Source organism: Polypterus senegalus, chromosome 15 (assembly GCF_016835505.1).
Source record: "Polypterus senegalus isolate Bchr_013 chromosome 15, ASM1683550v1, whole genome shotgun sequence".
NCBI classification, from domain to species: Eukaryota; Metazoa; Chordata; class Cladistia; order Polypteriformes; family Polypteridae; genus Polypterus; species Polypterus senegalus.
Window position 1 is genome coordinate 110,533,986 of NC_053168.1, and position 18,814 is coordinate 110,552,799.

Sequence of the window (18,814 nt, forward strand, 5' to 3'; positions counted from 1 at the left end):
GAATTTACATACAGTGTCAATCAATGCATACATTTACTCTGGTTGGTTTAACTCTTTTAGGGCTGATGTCGACTTTTGTCAAAAGGAGGAGTTGATGATGGTAATCAACTGTAAACTGTGCCAAAACAAACCGTTATGTTTTAGTTGGACTCTTGTTGCTAGAAGGAAAGTTAGTTTCATTGGTTTGACCGAGATTTTCTGCGCTCGTGTGAGTAGTAAGGTGCAAACAAGAGCAAAAATGGCACCGACACAATGGAGAGATCAAAGCGAATGCGTAAAGCAAAATACTCCGTCGACGAAATTTTGCCTATTATCTCTGAACTGGACTATGACTTGTCGGACTCCAATTTTGATACAAGTGATCAAAAACAATTGTGAGCTTCCAGCTTCAGCGGACTGGTCCCCAGCTAATCGAGTAGTTGACACGCCTACGGCAATATTCGCCAGGAGGACTGCCACTTAACAATGGTATGAGGTAGGAACCAGATTGCAATGCACTGCGACCGTGACGTGAAGACAGCCTGGCAGCAAGTCTGCCGAACATTCTTGGCAAACTGGCGGCCGCAGCATGCAGCAACAGACGTTTTATGTTAATTTCTGTGTGAAACCATTGCTTTTCAGAAACTGTTTTTTGGAAAAAAATATTCAGCCCTCAAAGAGTTAAACAAACAACTTATATAAAATAAAAATCCATTATATTATATTCTGGTTCTTCTTATACCTTTGAGTTGAGCTACCACCCTTGAAATTTCTGTGCATATAACAACTGTCCATTCTGGTTGTTTACAGGACATCTGCTCATTTCTTAGTCATCTTTTAGTACTTTTTCTTGTTCACTTGATCCCTATCTGGCCTCCTGACATACCCACAAAAGTTTCTGACATTCTTTAACCCTTTATACTATTTCTTTAAGATATAAGCTATTCCCTCCTGAAGATCTGCAATCTTGAAACAGTTCACTTTGAAAATCACATCATGCTGTGTGTTTTCTCTTTGTTGCTGCATTCCGATTATACGGGGTCACCAGGGTGGTTCCCCAGCTGTTTATTATGGTTTGTCATTTCTCTTACTCTACTTTCTCAACAACATCTAATCACCTGGATGCTTAAAGCAATTAATTGCTTAATCTTCCTCTCTGGCAGTGCAATCCCAAAGTCGATTTAAACTCCCAATGTAGCAGACCAGCTCATTGAGTCATTATCTTAAATCTTTCAGTCTTGATTGTGAGCACATCTAACAAGCACTCTTTGTACCTAAGGTAACTCTTCTTATATGGTTGCCCCATCCTGATGTCTGAACACAGGTTCTGCCAAGAATACCTAAACTGTCATTCAGTGGAGCTAAACAAACATTTTGTTTTAGCTTTTGACTCTAAGTGCTCCCTTGTAATAAGCTTTGAGTGATCACAGAGTGAAAGGAAAATAACTCTGAAGGTATGGAAAGCAAAAGGTTATCAGGAGAATGGGTACCACGATGATGTCAAGTGAAAACTGTATTGGCTAAAAGAGGTCCTGTACATGCCACTATGGGATGGAAGAGCCCTTTCAGGAAGTGATGGAAGATTCTTGAACAATTTGTTCTTTATGAATGACTCTTTTCATTGAATCATAACAACTGATTTGCAAGCACAAATGAATCTTTTCAGTAGAGCTCATCAGGTGTACCAGAGTATCTGTGTGATGCCATCAGCCTCTTTCATTTAGATGTTTATTGCGCACTTGCAAGTGCTGCCCATCTGATTTGTGATTCTTGTTCATTTATGATTCTTTCTTATCAGCAAACAAGAACTCTGTCAATGATCATTCTCTTGAGCATTATGTTACTACAATACAGTAACAACACATTGATATTAGAATTTTTGTTTTGTACAATTTGACATTGGGCTTTTTTGAACAGAATATTTAAACATGATATTAAACTAATGCATTTTACTACTATATTCATTACAAAATACATGCCAGTAGATAATGCAAAATAAACATTAACACTAAACAGACCCAACAGAGCGTAACTGTCAAAGAGGCAGAAATTGACTCATATTATATAGTTTAGTTTATATTCATACTGCTGCAAGTCAAGGGAAAAAATATTGTAAAATAAATATAGAGAGTGTGCTGTAGGTCCTAAGGTGAGTATGGACAATATTTTCTGCAAGCTGCCTTGCAGAGGGTCACTTTTTGACAAATCTCAATGTGACGGAAGCGCAGACATCCTGTTTATGTACTCTTAAGTTTATAAACTGTTTCCTTTATTTCTTTATAGATTTGAAGATGGCACTGTTTCTTTCCTTGACATAATTGCTCTGAATCATGGATTCAATTCTTTGGAAAAACTTACAGGTTTGTTGAAATGCATAATTTATTTTCCTATTTTGTTTATATTTGCATTGTATTTACCTTATATGTTTTAGAGGACATGAAATAATGATTTAGATTCAGGATGTTATATTTTGATGTGTCAAGGGTTTGTTTTGGTAGAGTTCTATATTATTCCTAGTTACGTAAATGTCTCTGTAAATGTAAATCATCATTTCTAGTCAGCTTTCTTCAGGGCAGGCCACATACTTGTTTCAATATGGCTGCCAAGTTGTGCTTTCTACTTGAGTTTTTCTGTTCATGCCCATGGTGTGTGAGAGAGAGATGGGAGGGGTAAAGTGACCAAATTTGTAGATTGTTTGTTCAAATCCTTACACCAATCGAGCGTCATGGTACAGAATGGCCTCTAATTCAAAACCAATTCCAAACAGCCATACCTCAGACGAATGGGTGAACACAATGCCTTTTCACACCTCCTCCCAAGACAATTTGTTGAGTGGAAGCTGGATCAGCTAGGTAGACTATGGCCAACCTGTGGGGTTGTCTCATATGAATATCCTTCATAGAATCCCTTGAGAAACCGGTTTGAGGCATTGCCGACCCTGCAATTAAATTCACATTCTGTGTCAGTCCTAAAGACTTAGGGGTTGGTTAGACATGAAAGCACTGTTGTTCTCATCAATGAAATAAAATATTTCTTCTGAAACACTAACATTATATTTACTTTGTCTGACTTACAAATAAAGACATGATAAATATATACAAAATTTCATGCTACAACAGTCGATAAAAGAGATTTTTAATGTTAGCCATTCTGACTCAAGTGGCAGCCAGTCAAACATTCAGCATGGACTCCTTGGGTGACAAAGCCCAGTCAGATAACTGCAAAATAAGAGTGAAAAGTGGAGTATTGCTTATTCTACAAAGATATTATGAACACATTTGTTGGTACCCCTAGAAAATACCATAAATGATTTGGTTATTCAAATTAGCTGTTTTCTTTAATTTGTATGACACGTCTCCAAACATGCAGAGAGTCATTCAGCTGGTTTAAATGGAGAAAGGCAGTAACTCTGCTGTTTGGTATCATCATGTGTCCCACACTGATCACGGACCAGAGAAAGCAAAGGAGAGAGTTGTCTGAGGAGACGAGAAAGAAAATTATAGGCAAGCATGTTAAAGACAAAAGCGAGAAGACCATCTTCAAGCAGCTTGATGTTCCTGTGACAACAATTGCAAATATTTTTAAGAGGTTTAAGGTCCATAGGACTGTAGCCATACAGTCACTGGATGTATCTGCAAGAGGAAAATCAGCCCCAGAATGCGCAGAAACAAAGTGAGAATGGCAGACAAAAATCCAAGGACAACTTCCAAAGAGATGCAAACTGAACTCTAATGTGAATGTCTATCACACCATCCGTTGCTTTTTAAAAAACAATGGGCTCAATGGAGGAAGACCTAAGTGGACTTCACTGTTGAAAGAAAAACATCAAAAGGTTAAACTGGAATTTGCCACTGTGCTTCTAGGAGAATGTCCTTTGGACAAATGAGAGATAACATGGAACTTTTCGGCAAGTCACATCAGTTCTATGTCCACAAGTGAGAAAATGAAGCTTTCAAAGAAAAGACCACCATATCTACTGTGAAATGAGTAGAAGACACTGTTTTGGGGCTGCTTTGCTGCATCTGGCAGTAGTTTGTGAGTTTGTGCAGGAAACAATGAAATCTGAAGACTAGCAAGACATTCTGGAGCAAAAAGCTCCGCCTCAGTCAGAGGTCATGGATCCTCCATCAGGACAATGACCCAAAACACACAGCTAAAAGCACCTAAGAATGGCTAATTATAAAACAGTGGACTATTCTGAAGTGGCTTTCTTTCATTTGAATCCTCTTAAACATCTATGGAAAGAACTGAAACATGCAGAACCTAACACAGCTGGAGCAGTTTGCTTAGGAAGAGTGGGCCAAACGACCTATGGAGAGATGCAGAGGTCTCTTGGAGAGGTCCAGGCATAGCTTGATTGCAGTGATTGCCTGTAAAGGTTGTGCAACAAAATATTAGGTGAAGGCTCCCATCATTTCTGTTCATGCCATTTTCATTTCTGTTATTATTTGAAATATTCTGTCAAATCGAAACTCTAAAGCAAAAATTAATTTTTGTTAAATATGGAATGAACCATGATAGAAGTCAATTACTATTGTCAGTTTTGAGTTGTTTCAGAGACAAGAGGAGGGGCACCAACAAATTTGTCCTCATCTCGTGGTGAGTGTATTCAGCCTGGTAAAGCAGGAAAACTGAAAAAAGTTTGTAATAAAGGAACTAAACAATGAGACATGGGCACTTGATTAGCAAGAATAGCCGAATGAACCCAACAGAAACCAGAAAGAAGATGGCACTGAAGTTTCTCAAGAATATTTTCTTCATCTGAACTGAAGGAAGAATACTTTTCATTTCTTTGTCCTTTGGCAAATTTTTGTAATTCCTTCAGGGTGTAACTGCTGTTTAAAGTGTTTGTCTTAAAAACCATCAATCGGTCTGTTATAAACATCAACAGTATAATTTTCTTAAACATCCTTAAACTGAAGTTAAGCAACACCTTTGAAGAGGGCATCAATCCATCTTAGTATCCCATTACACACCCACAATGGAGCTGAGTTAGAACCATCAATTAATCGAACTTGCACATCTGTGAAGATAAGGAAGAAGAACCCATACAGACATAGGGAGACCGTACAAGTGCCACATGAATAACGTCTGGGCACGGAACTCAAACCTAGGATGTCAAACATGTGCCACCCAACACTAACATAAATTCAAATTAAATAAAATAATATACATTATACTTTTTGTATTGATTGGAATTTCTCGTTTCTTGTTGCATCCAATGTAACTTACAAAATTCTTCCCAATTCAGCCTCATTTCAGCCAGTTGGAATTTTTAAACTTTACTAAGCCTGCTTTAAATTATGTTTTTTTGTGTTGAAGTGTTTCTTGAACCTTATTTGAAATGTAATGAACTAAAATTTAAATAGAGTACAGCAACACAGATAAACCACAGCCCATCAATTTCTGATGCTACCCATAAAGCCTCTCATCCCCAAATCATAAAAATAAACGCATTCACATAAAACTGGGGATGGGGAGGGTATCTGGTCTCACCTCAGTTTTTGGCAATCAAAAAAGTGGAATGGCATTGAGAAGACATCTTGATGCAACAGGTACTCAGACTGGAAAAGGTGACATGAAGTATTCCAATTGTCAGTGGACTTGCTGGATGTCTTATTAACCTTGCAATGCAGACGACTCAATGTAAATTAATTGATAGAAGATGGATGGTCATCTGTACCAAGTCATATGATCTGGTGCTTTTTCGCAAGAAGCAAGAGGGAGATTTTCTGCTACACTGTTGAGACTGCTGTTAAGAAGTAAGAGACACCGAAGACTGGTCCAGAAGGAGAAGGATTTGAGGTTTATAAAGAATCTTCATGAAGAAAAAAAAATTATAGAGTCACACACTGTTTATTAGAATGCTTGGGATTAACAAAAAGCTCAGCACATTGCTGCTCAATGGATCCAGGGTGCTAGCATTTGAATCATTCACATGATCACCTAGTCTTCGTGGTGTTTATAAGATAATTGTATGTCTGCTTAGGTTTTACTCGAGGTACGCCAGTCTCCCTCTCACCGTCTGCAAAGAATAATGTGTTTGTTAGATTTATTTGTGATTCTAAATTAGCAAAAGACACTATGCTAGGCTACAGGAACAGTCCCTCTTGCTGAATTTCAATCCACGACTCTTCAGTACTCCCAGTTTATGTGGATCTTTACATACTTTCCTCTTCATTGTTAAGTTATCTGGATAAATGTTGCAGATGTGATTACACCATACAGTAATTCCAAAATTAGACTCTTAACTAACATACCTGCTTAGCATTAAAGCGCACTGGTAATGCAAGTATTTATAAAACACACTAAATCTTTCCTTTTAAAAGAGATAATTATACATGAAAAGCATTTGCAATGTTTACAGTAAAATATACAATTCCATATGTTACAACACATACATTAAAGAGCTTGCGAACAGATAGATAGATAGATAATTTGTATTTGCATTTATTTGCAGATGCTTTTATCCAAAGCAACTTACAAAAGTGGTCAGCATAATCGAATAAGCATCAGATTGGTGGACTGTTTAGGAGCAAGTGTTACATGACAAGGCTACAAAATTGATCATCACAAATGAAGAGCTCAGAGCAAAATACAAGTGTGTTATACCAGCCTAACCACTAATAGCATATCTTCAAACAAAAGAGTCTTCAAATACTTCCTGAACACATTGAGGGAGTCGAACTTTTCAGACTAAGATGAGCAGCTCACTCCACCAGCCAGGAACTACACATGAGAAGAGTCTGGATTGAGATTTGATGCCCCACAGAGATGGCATCACCAGACCCCATTCATCAGCAGACATGAGTGGTCAAGAAGGAGAATAGGACTTTACTAGTGTCTCCATATATTTAGGTGCAGGACCATTGACTGCTCTGTAGGCAAGCATCAGGAATTTGAACTTCACATTAAACACTACAGAGAGCTAATTTAGTGATGTGAAGAGAGGAGTGACATATGCCTGTAATAGCAGTAAGAGGAGTCAAAACAAAGGGTTGGGGTACAAACGTAGTAACCCTAATTAATGATGGTGATGAGAAAGGTTTAAAAAGAAAAAGCACATCAGGGTAAAAAATATGGCTGTTACTGTAAGCTAAAAAAAGAATTGCTTTTAAGATTGAGCTTTGGTTGTCTGAGACTTGCATCCGTAATGACTGGCTGCTTCTGGTGACCTTGTGATCTTTGTACTGCTCTCTTAAAAGTCTTCAAATGAGGTTTTCTAATCTTGCTTGACTGTATACAGTGTATGCTTTTATATGTATATTGTGAGCTAGGTGGTTGTTCGCACCCCTACAGGTTAAAAAAGGCACTGGAAGACTACCTTCACATTGCTCCCTTGCTTGCTTGGCTTACTTGCAGCTGATCTATCGCGCGATCCGCGCAGTACTTCGCTGACTTAAAAGTCCAAAAAGCACCTGTCAGTTTTTGATTGATAGTTTGCTTTTCCCTCTCTCTGTCCTTCCCTGTTCCTGACGCGCATTCCTTTGAAGAGGAAGATATGTTTGCTTTCTTTAAATTGTGAGACAGAACTGTCTTCTCTGCCTTGTCAAGGAGCACGTTTAAACTTTTGAAAAAGAGACATGTTTGTTTGCAGTGTTTGAATAAAGTTCCTGTCTCTACAACCTCCTGTGTTTCTGTGCAAATCTGTAACCCAAGTGTGACAAGTGGTACCAGAAGTGGTTGCACAGATGAACACCGAGGAATAGTTTCAGATCGATCAAAATGTCCCGTTTCCTCCCGACCCGGAGGATGATCCGGTTCCTGGTCTACCTGCTAATTCCAAGGATGTGCTGACGAAGATGGGGCCTTCCAATGACCCAGAGATGTTTCTTTTGGCTTTTGAACATGTGGCGACTTTGTTGGGATAGGACAAACGAAACTGGGCTGTCATCGTTACCCCTTATTTGTCTGGGGGTGCCTTAATTGCTTTACGGAATCTGCCTCGCGATAAACTCGGCGATTATGATTTGAATCGGCAGGTTGTTTTACGAAAAACTACGAGCTTTTTGTCTAAAGGTTTTGAGCTTCATTATTGGAAACTGAACATGGACGGACCCATTCATGCGCAAATTCAAGATTTGATTCATAAAGTTCACTGCTGGTTTGAGGGAAACGAGATGGAGCAAGTTGTGGAAAAGGTTGTCATGCATGTACTGCTGGCAGGAACACCTGCATTTCTCTGAGATGAATTCCTTAGTCATGATGTTGAATCATTGACAATCATAGCCAGACGTTTGGAGGGTTCTCAAACCGCTTGGAGAAAAAGCGGTGGATTTACTGTTCCTTATGCTGTTCCGCAGCCTACAAGAGATCACCCAGGGAATGCTTGTCACTTTGAACATCTGCGTGCTGTTAACCCTGAAAATCGGGTTTCCTCAGGAAGACCATCAGGGGATCCGGCTGTTAATGTAGCGCCCATATCTGGGGAGGCAGGAGGTCATGGACGTTGCCATGGGTATTTTGGCAGTGGAGCTGAACAAAGATGTTTCCGGTGTGAACAACCCGGCCACTTGGCAAGGGAATGTTGCCTACCCCCTGCTCAATTGTTGGAAATTGGTGTCGCAGAGATTTGTTGATCCCAGGTTTCTTCTTCTTCAGATAAAAAATATAGCTTAATGGTGAAGTTGGGGGGCCGAGAGATCTCAGTATTATTGGACTCAGGAAGTGACCTTTGTACTGTCAGACGGGACTGTCTTGACGACAGGTATCTGTGTAACACTGAATCTGTAAACATAAGTTGTATACATGGAGATGTTAAAGACTATCAGACATTGCTTCTTCCATTAACAAATAAGGGTCGACGTTTTAAAGTTTGGTCTGCCATTTCGTACTCCTATCCTTGGCCCTTACTGATCGTTAAGAAGAATGCCCTTTTTCCTAGGCTCATGACCGAATGTCAGATGCCAGTCAGTGAACCCTGTGTCAAGCTTAGTGGGGGGAAGAGGACGAACTGGCTGTTTGGGAAGATCTTGAGCTCCATTTAAATATTGAACCCAAAGTGGCTGTTGGGGAAGTTCTTGAGACCAGACTACATATTGAACCCGATCTCTCCACTGAGACCGAGGGTGAAACCCCACAATTTCCCAGAGCGGCTGGCTGGCCCATCTACAACTTCTCAACTTGCAAATGCCTCCGAACAAGAACTAAGCACTGGCGAGAAGACAGATTTTGTGCACTTGCAGCATGCTGATAGCTCATTAGAATATGCATTTAAACAGGCTCGCTCTGCTAGTGACTCTTATTACCAAGAACTTGCATCCAGGGGCTTAAAACCCCGTACTTCCTTGAGAAAGATGGCTGCCTTTTTAGAGTGATATCGGATCATTTAGTCTGGGAATTTATTGAACAGTTAGTTGTACCTGAAGTACATAGGGACATTCTTTTGCAATTAGCTCACTCTCACATCTTGGGTGGGCACCTGAGGACTGATAAGACTAGAGAACATTTATCAAAACGATTTTATTGGCTGAATATGGGGAAAGATGTGGAGCGATTCTGTACTTCTTGTCCTGATTGTCAAATCGTTTCTCCTTATAAACCTCCTCTGGCTCCCTTTTCTCCTATGCCTATTTTGGAAGTCCCCTTCCAACGGATGGGATAGATATAGTAGGTCCTCTACCTAAGACTAAAAGTGGGTATCAATATATGCTTGTGTTGGTTGACTATGCAACGCGATATCCGGAAGTGGCTGCTTTGAAAAGAGCCAATTCCTCCACTGTAGCCAAAGCTTCGTGCAGGATTTTTACTCGTATTAGCATCCCTAGAGAAATTTTAACTGATCAGGGCACACCTTTTACTTCTTGTGTGATGAAACAATTGTGCGACAGCTTTGCTATTAAGAAATTGAGTACCACTGTATACCATCCACAGACAAATGGTTTGAATGATTTAACAAAACTTTAAAACAGATGATCAGGCAAGTCGCTCATGATGATCCGACGTCTTGGGACTCTGTCCTGCCTTTTGTTATGTATGCAGTGCGGGAATCGCCGCAGGCATCCACTGGCCTGAGCCCATTTGAGTTGTTGTTTGGCAGGCGTCCGCGAGGCATCCTGGATGTTGTATGAGAGGAATGGACAGGATTCGGGACAACAGCTTACAGACTGAGCTTTGCAGATCGGGTAATTTCGTTGCAAGAAAGAATTTATAAACTTTCTTCTATTGCTGTAGAGCATCAGCGACGTGAGCAAGAAACGTCTTTATGATAGACGCTGTAAGCTCCATTAATTCAAACCTGCCGATCGTGTTCTGGTACTGATTCCAACAGATCCGCACAAATTCCTAGAGAAATGGCAGGACCCTGCCATTACTGAGGAATGTATGGGACCAATAAATTACAAGGTTAGAATACCCTGCCGGCACAAACCATTCCAGATTTTACATGTTAATCTCTTGAAGGAATGGTATGACCCACGGGGGGGTGCACTTCTTTGGCTGCTGTCTCTCAGACCGATGTTGCCATTGGTGACAATTTGACCGACTCAAAAAAGACAGAGTTGTTATCTTTGATTGAACAGAACACTGATGTTTTTTCAGACTTGCCAGGCATGACTAATCTTGCAGAACATAAAATCACTACTGAACATGGTGTTAGGGTGCAGATTTGCCCATATCGGATTCCAGAAGCAGGACGGAATATTGTGCGCAAGGAAGTCAGAAAGATGCTGGCATTGGGTGTAATTCGCGGAAGTAATTAGTGTAGTCTGGTCGTATTAGTCCCAAAACAAGATGGCTTGGTTTGCTTCTGTATTGATTTCAGGCGTTTGAATAAAGTCTCAAAATTTTATGCTTATCCAATGCCCCGTGTTGACAAACTGTTGGAAAAACTGGGTCAGGCATCCTATATCTCCACACTAGATCTCACGAAAGGTTACTGGCAGGTGCCTCTTGAGGGTGACAGTTGCGAAACAACAGCATTTGCAACTCCTGATAGACTTTATGAATTTACTAGACTCCCATTTGGTCTTCATGGCGTGCTTCTAACTTTCCAGTGTATGATGGACCAGATCTTGCATTCTCATTCCGAGTATTCTGGGGCATTCCTCGATGATGTGATTTTCAGTAATGATTGGCAAACACATTTGGAACGTCTCCAGGCTGTCCTTGAGAGCCTTAGACAGGCTGGTTTGACAGCTAACCCCAAGAAGTGTAAATTGGGTATGTCTGAGACTCATTATCTGGGCTATTCCATGGGCAGGGGTTTACTCCAACCTCAATTTAGAAAAGTAGAAGAGATGCTTGCTTATCCACACCTATAAATGCAGAAACAAGTACTGTATGTGGCTTTCTGGGGCTTGCAGGTTATTACAGAAGATTCATCCTAGATTTTGCAAATAGGGCTGCTCCTCTTTCAGATCTTACTAGAGGCAGAAAAAAACACCCTTTTGTATTGACAGATGTTTGTGAATGTGTCTTTTGTGATTTGAAAACTGCTTTATCTTCTTATTCAGTTCTGCGGATCCCAACTTCTTCAAGGATTTCATTCTACAGACGGACGCAAGTGCATTTGGTGTAGGGGCTGTCCTGTCCCAGGTTTTTGATGGGGAAGAGCACCCTATCATATTTTTGAGTAGGAAATTGTTTCCTAGGGAGCGTAATTATTCGACTATTGAAAAAGAATGCTTGGCAATAAAATGGGCTGTGGAAGCACTTTGTTATTAATTTTGGGGACGAAATTTCATATTAGTGACAGATCACGCTCCACTTCAGTGGTTATACCATCAGAAAGAAACAAACTCTCGTCTCATGAGATGGTTTTTGGGTTTGCAACCTTACAGTTTTACAGTAAGGCATCGACTCGGTTCATAAACGTACTATTGCTGATGTCCTGTTACGCTTGTTTGAGCCTGGTTTGGAATTTCGAAGAAGTGAATAAAGCTAAGGGAAGGGGTGTGAGCTAGAGGGCTGTTCGCACCCCTACAGGTTAAAAACTTACTTGCAGCTGATCTATCGCGTGATCCACACAGTACTTAACAGACTTAAAAGACCGATCAGCACCTGTCAGTTTTTGATTGATTGCTTGCTTTTCTCTATCTCTGTCCTTCCCTGCTCCTGACGCGCTTTCCTTTGAAAAGGAAGATATTTTTGCATTCTTTTAATTAACTGTCTTCTCCGTCTTGTCAAGGAGCACTTTTGAAAAAGAGACGTTTGTTTGCAGTGTTTGAATAAAGTTCCTGTCTCTACAATCTGCTGTGCTTCTGTGCAAATCTGTGACCCAAGTGTGACAATATATATATATACAATGTGGCCTGCAGGGGGCACTCCAGCTCTACAAACTAGTTAAAAGGCAAAAGGGTCTTTATTGTGGTAAACTCTTCCACAAGTAAGCATTTGCCGCCACCAAAGCACAGTACAGTTAAGCACAGCACACAGCATTAATAAAGTACTCTGCAACTCTTTGTTTTCTTTCTTTGTCATTGCCTCATCTGCTCCCCCAAGCAAGCTTTGTCCTCTTGTCCCCCTGATTCTAGTTCCCTGAATGAAGGCACCGGGCTTCTTTTATGTTGCACCCGGGAGTACTTCTGGTGGCCCATTAGCATGATCCAGAAGCACTTTTGGGTGAGGCGGAAGCCCTACAAAGTAGGGATCTGCAGTCCCTGGAGCAGAACCTGGTGGCACCCATGGAACCCAACAGGGCTGAGTTGCATACTCCAACTCCCAGGATGCCCGGAGGGAATCAGCACCACCGGAACCCAGGTGGGCTGCCATTTAGTGATCCAGGGAAAATAATGCCCTCTGCATGCTCTTATATATATTTAGTGCTGGATGGCCAGGATGCCCTGACCATGGAAGGACCAGGGTAGAGTGTATTTTCAAGACTGTTTCTCCCCCAGACCGACAGAAGACAGCCCCCTCTGGTTTCCAGCAGGGCCACAAGTTATGAGCATGGAAGCTCAACCATGTTGGGGCCCATGGCCACCGCCAGGTGGTGCCGGGACATTTGCAGGGCCCTATTTGACAGCACTTCCGCCACACCTGGAAGTGCTGCCAGAAGAAGCTCATTGGGCACCTAGACTCCTTCCAGGTGCCCTATGAAAGCAGCCAGTCAGCAGTACTCAAAGAGCAGCGTTGGGTGGAAGAAGGACAAAGCCTGTCTCGAAGACTGGAGGCAGAAGAACTGTGCTGTAGCTGATTGTAATATTTGTATTGTACTAAGAAGTGGATAGCAAAATTAAAAAGCGCTTCCCCACAGAAGAATAAAAGTGTGTGCTGTGTGGCAATTTGTGTCCTGCCTGTCTGTGAGAGAGCATCGCAACCTTCCATTTCATTTGTGGAGAAAGAAGTACAGAGAGAGAAACACATTTAATAAATAAAAGAACAGTTTATTTGTTGAATTTTCAAATGGTAAAATAAATCAGCATTAAACTACCTAATTAAACTAAACCCTTAACTAAACCAGCTGTGGTGTTTTCATCAACCCCAGAGCAAGTCATAACTAAATGCTGTGGCTCCTACAATTTTATCCAATCACACAGCACACACACTTTCCTTGTACTTAGCTTATTCAGTCCCCTTTGTCTTCCTTCTCTCTCTCTCTCGCTCATTCTGTACCTCATGCTCTGGCTCCACCTGCTCCATTTTCCCCTTTATAACTCCTTCCTTTCTTTTCATTGCGAGCCAGACAGTGCTGTCCTGCTAAGCCCCACTGGTTCCATGGAGCCCAGTGAACTCTGCCCACAGCTTCTTTAAGTGGTCTTTATTGCATAGGCTGTAGGCCCAAGGCAGCTGGTCCTCTTTGCTCTGGCGTTAGCTGCATTAGTCACATACGGATACAGAGGTGCCACTGTGCAGCTGAGACACTATAGTATATATCAGATCTATTCTAAAATCACACTTACTGAAAAAACTTGTTAAAATTCTGGGCATCCTTCCTGTCCACGCACAGACACACACACACACACACACACCTACTGCAACACACATTTCAAGACTCCAGCAAATTCAGGTCAGCTTTATAACCTGGAACAGGCCAATCTATTAAAAGTGATAATGACCTCTGGGGTGAGCTGTGAAATGTCTCATTACTGTGTATTTCTTGGGTTTGAATAATTCATGCTGATTCATCTTTATGTTTGATTTTTCTGGATTAAAGGTGAGATTTTTTTTGCATTTTTACTTTTTTCCCAAGGTTCATCCTTCTCCTAAGCATAAGCCCTTCTTTAGTTGATTGACTGGTATGCATGAACAACACCTCCAGTGTCACATGTTCAGGACGTACACTCCTAAGTTCACTCACATTTAACACAACCAAAGCTCAGAAAGATTGTGTGTTTAATGTAGAAAAAAAATCTGTTAATAATTTTGCAGGCACCTTGAAGTTGAAAGACAGTCAGCTGGGGACGATTTTCATTCGACTCAAAAAGTATTCAGACCCCTTTACTTTTTCACATTTTGCTTACAAGTTGCAGCTTTTCAGTTAATTTTTTCCCTCATCAAACAAAACTCAATACCCCAAAATGACCATTCAAAAACAGGATTTTAGAATTTTTTTACAAATGTTTAAAAAATTAAAAAAATGAAAATTCCCACACAAGTATCCCTTTACTCAGTGCTAAGTTGAACCCCCTTTGGCAGCGATTCCAGCCTGGAGTCTTCTTGGGTATGACACAACAAGCTTTACACCCCTGCATTTGGGGATATTTTGCCATTATTCTCTGCAGATTCTCTCAAGCTCTGCCAGGTTAAATGGTGCTCATCAGAGGACAGCTATTTTCAGGTCTTACCAGAGATGTTTGATTAGGTTCATGCCCAGGCTCTTGGTGGGCCACTCAAGGACATTCCCAGAGTTGTCCCTAAGTCACTCATGTGTTATATTGTTCTTAGGCTTATTGTCCTGTTGGAAGGTGAACCTTCAGCCCAGTCTGTGGTCCAGAGCGCTCTGCGGCAGGTTTTCATTAATTAAGCACATCTCTCTGCTGTGCTCTGTTCAGGTTTTCCCTGCAGCCTGTCTAGTGTCCCAGTCCTTGCTACTGATAGAATGGAATTGCACCGGTGATGAACAGTGCCTGAATTCCCCCAGACATGATGCTAATCTTGGATTCATCAGACCAGAGGGTCTCACATTTTGAGACTCATTTTAGGTGCCTTTTTGCCAACCACAAGCAGACTTCCATGTGTTTTTTACTAAGGAAAGGCTTCTGTCTAGCCACTCTGCCATACAGCCCAAATAAATGGAGAATTGCATCTACAGTTGTCCTTCTGCAAGTTTTTCCAAAACACAGGTTTTCTGGAGCTCGGACGAAGTGAACATTGGGTTCTTTGTCACCTGTCTTATCAAGACCCTTCTCCCTGATTACTCAGTTCGGCTCCATGGCTAGCTCTAGGAATAGTTTTGGTTGTTCCAAATGTCTTCCATTTATGAATTATGGAAGGCCACTGTGTTCTTGGGAAAGTTCAGTTCTGCAGGAACTTTTTAGCCTTCCCCAGATGTGTGCCTTGACACAATCCTGTCTCTAAGCTTTGCTGACAATCCCTTCAATCTCATGGTTTAATAAAGACTAGCAGAATGCCCACACTTCGCAGCGGAGAAGTAGTGTGTAAAAGAAGTTATGAAAAAGAAAAGGAAAAATTTTAAAAATAACATAACATGATTGTTAATGTAATTGTTTTGTCATTGATATGAGTGTTGTTGTCATATCTATATATATTTATATATCGTGATATGTGGCCGGCTTATCATCCCGGCCAATACCCCCAGGCCACCAGATGGAGCCCTCCCTGCAGTACGGAGGTACCCCAAAGACCAGCAGGGAGTTTTCATACAAGACCCTGCTGGATACCTCAGGGGCCGCAAGAGGGAGCTACAGGGAGGAACAAAGACTTCTTCATGCCCTATGACCCGGAAGTTCGTCATAGGAAGAGCGACGGGCTTCCGGGGTGAAAAGAAAGGACTTGTACCTGACCCGGAAGTGATTAAGGATCACATGGACTGGGGATTGGGAACACTTCCGGGTCAGGGAATATAAAAGGACTGTGGGAGCTCCCAGACGGCGAGCTGAGCTGGGTGGAAGGGTGGCAACGTGTCTGGGAGCTGGAGGATTGGTTATTTGTGATTGGTATTGTGATTTATATGAGAATACTGGAGGAGAGGGTGTTTTCTGCACTGTGGCAATTTAATAAAGTCAATCTGAGTACTTTTACCTGGTGTCTGGAGTCGTGGACAGGGGCTCAAGGGAGTGAGAGCGCCCTCTATCCACCACAATATATATATATATATATATATATATATATATATATATATATATATATATATATGTGTACATATATACACACACACATATACTATGGGGTGCCAAACAGGCAAATACATTGATTTTCTGAATATATAAAGTCGGCGTCAGAATATATAAAGTCAAACCTTTAATATATAAAGTCATTCCCGAATATATAAAGTCAAAACTTGAATATATAAAGTCAGCGTCAGAATATATAAAGTCAGAGCTGGAATATATAAAGTGAAAACTTGAATATATAAAGTCACTAGCAAAATACCCGAGCTTCGCAGCGGCGAAGTACTGCCTTAAAATTTTTATAAAGAAGAAAATTAAACCTTTTTAAACTGAGGGAAAATATACCAATAAGTATTTGTTATGGATCTCTTTGTATACCACATTGTGAGTTCGGCCCTCCAGTTGTAATATGACCAAGCTGTGCGCTGAGCTTACTCTTGAGCATGCAACGTACAGTTGGCCATGTGAACAGTAATCTTGTCTAAAATCTCACAGCTTGGATTGCTGCTGTCATAATCGGTTTGAGTTTCATGGTTTGTTTTAATTACGACAGTATTTGTAGGACTTGTGTTGAAGTGACATTCGGCATCTGTCAAGCGTTGTAAGCAGTTTCATCAATAACTTCAAATCCAGCTTTTGAGAGTTTAAACATTCATAAACATCAAAGTGTCCACTACTGAAATCGTCACCTGTCAATCTAAGATGTTTAAGAGGCATTGACGGTTGTTGAAAGGTGTAAAATATTTGGTAATTTCGGTACACTTGAAAGCGACAACCGAACAATTCAGTGGCAGCCATCAACTCACATGCAGAACCATAGGTGAAGGGCTTAAGCATTTCACTCTTATAGTGCTCCTGTGTAGTCTAATTATCTCCTGTACCGTCATCAGTCCACACCTTGAACCTGTCCCAGTCATTCAATACATAAGACACAATGTTCCTCCGGATATCAAGAGTGAGCCTGATATGGCTGTGCAATATGTAACAAAGAAAATGGAAAAGGTAGGTGCCATCTCCAGGCATGGAAACCACTCGGTAAGTGACAGTTGTTTGATCGATGGTGATCACCTCGATAGACATGTTAATGGGGGTACGGTTGGAATGATAAAGGAAATGGGTACCTGAGCGATGTAAAGTAAGTCTAAAATACCTACACAATAACTATAATCGTAATAAATGAACAATAAAACAGCGGAGAAGCCGTGGATTAAATAAAAAGGCTGTAGTTATCAGCAGGGAGATATGAATCCCGTGGCGAAGCAAGGAAGGGATTGTAGAGACTAGAGCGATGGACAGCCTTATATAGGCAGGCAGCCAACAACGTGGGAGGCGTTGGGATGGGGGACCCAACGCCGTCTCACACGGTGACCAAGCTGCAGGCTATGGACATATACATGTACGTAAGTAGGATTCAGTTAGCGTTGGGAACCCGCGTACCAAATTTCTTGAAGATGGGCCCATACGTAACAAAGACCGTTGAAAAGTTCAATATGGCGGCCGACAGTGGCATCATACCACCGAAATAAGTACCAAATTTCAGCCTTCTACCTACACAGGAAGTTGGAGAATTAGTGACGTTGGAAAGTTCAATATGGAGGCTGACAGTGGCGTCATACCACCGAAATAAGTATGTACATTGGTTTCGGTTAGCGCAGGTAAGCCGCCTACCAAATTTGGTGAAGATGGGGCCATGAAGAAGAAAGTTCAACATGGCGGATGTTGTTGACCGTTATGACTGTTACGCATAGAATTTTGAAATGAAACCTGCTTCACTTTTGTAAGTAAGCTGTAAGGAATGAGCCTGACAAATTTCAGCCTTCTATCTACATGGGAAGTTGGAGAATGAGTGACATTGGAAACTTCAATACGGCGGCCGACAGTGGCATCATACCACTGAAATAAGTATGTACATCGGTTTTGGTTAGCGCAGGGAAGTCACTTACCAAATTTCATGAAGATGGGGCCATAAATAAGAAAGTTCAACATGGCGAACGTTGTCAACCGTTATGACCATTATGCGTAGAATTTTGAAATGAAACCTGCTTAACTTTTGTAAGCAAGTTGTAAGGAATGAGCCTGCCAAATTCCAGCCTTCTACCTACACGGGAAGTTGGAGAAATAGTGACGTTGGAAAGTTCAATATGGCGGCTAACAGTGGCGTAATACCATCGAAATAAGTACGTACATTGGTTTCAGTTAGTGCAGGGAAGCCGCCTACCAAATTTGGTGAAGATGGGGCCATGAATAAGAAAGTTCAACATGGCGGACGTTGTTGACTGTTATGACCGTTACGCATAGAATTTCGAAATGAAACCTGCTTAACTTTTGTAAGTAAGCTGTAAGGAATGAGCCTGCCAAATTTTGGCCTTCTACCTACACGGGAAGTTAGAGATTTAGTGACGTTGGAAAGTTCAATATGGCGACCGACAGTGGCGTAATACCACCGAAATAAGTACGTACATTGGTTTCGGTTAGCGCAAGGAAGCCGCCTACCAAATTTCGTGAAGATGGGGCCATAAATAACAAAGTTCAACATGGCGGACGTTGTCCACCGTTATGACCGTTACGTGTAGAATTTTTAAATGAAACCTGCTTAACTTTTG

The 18,814-nt window shown here is 41.2% G+C and overlaps 1 protein-coding gene across 1 annotated transcript in view; it reads left to right on the forward strand.

Annotated features, from left to right (window-relative positions):
• Positions 1–18,814, forward strand: part of LOC120515516 (molybdenum cofactor sulfurase-like) — a 265,356-nt gene that overhangs the window by 67,436 nt on the left and 179,106 nt on the right. Inside the window, exon 4 of the mRNA XM_039736577.1 lies at positions 2,263–2,339. Coding sequence (XP_039592511.1) covers positions 2,263–2,339 — 77 coding nt within the window. The remainder of the gene's footprint in view (positions 1–2,262; positions 2,340–18,814) is intronic.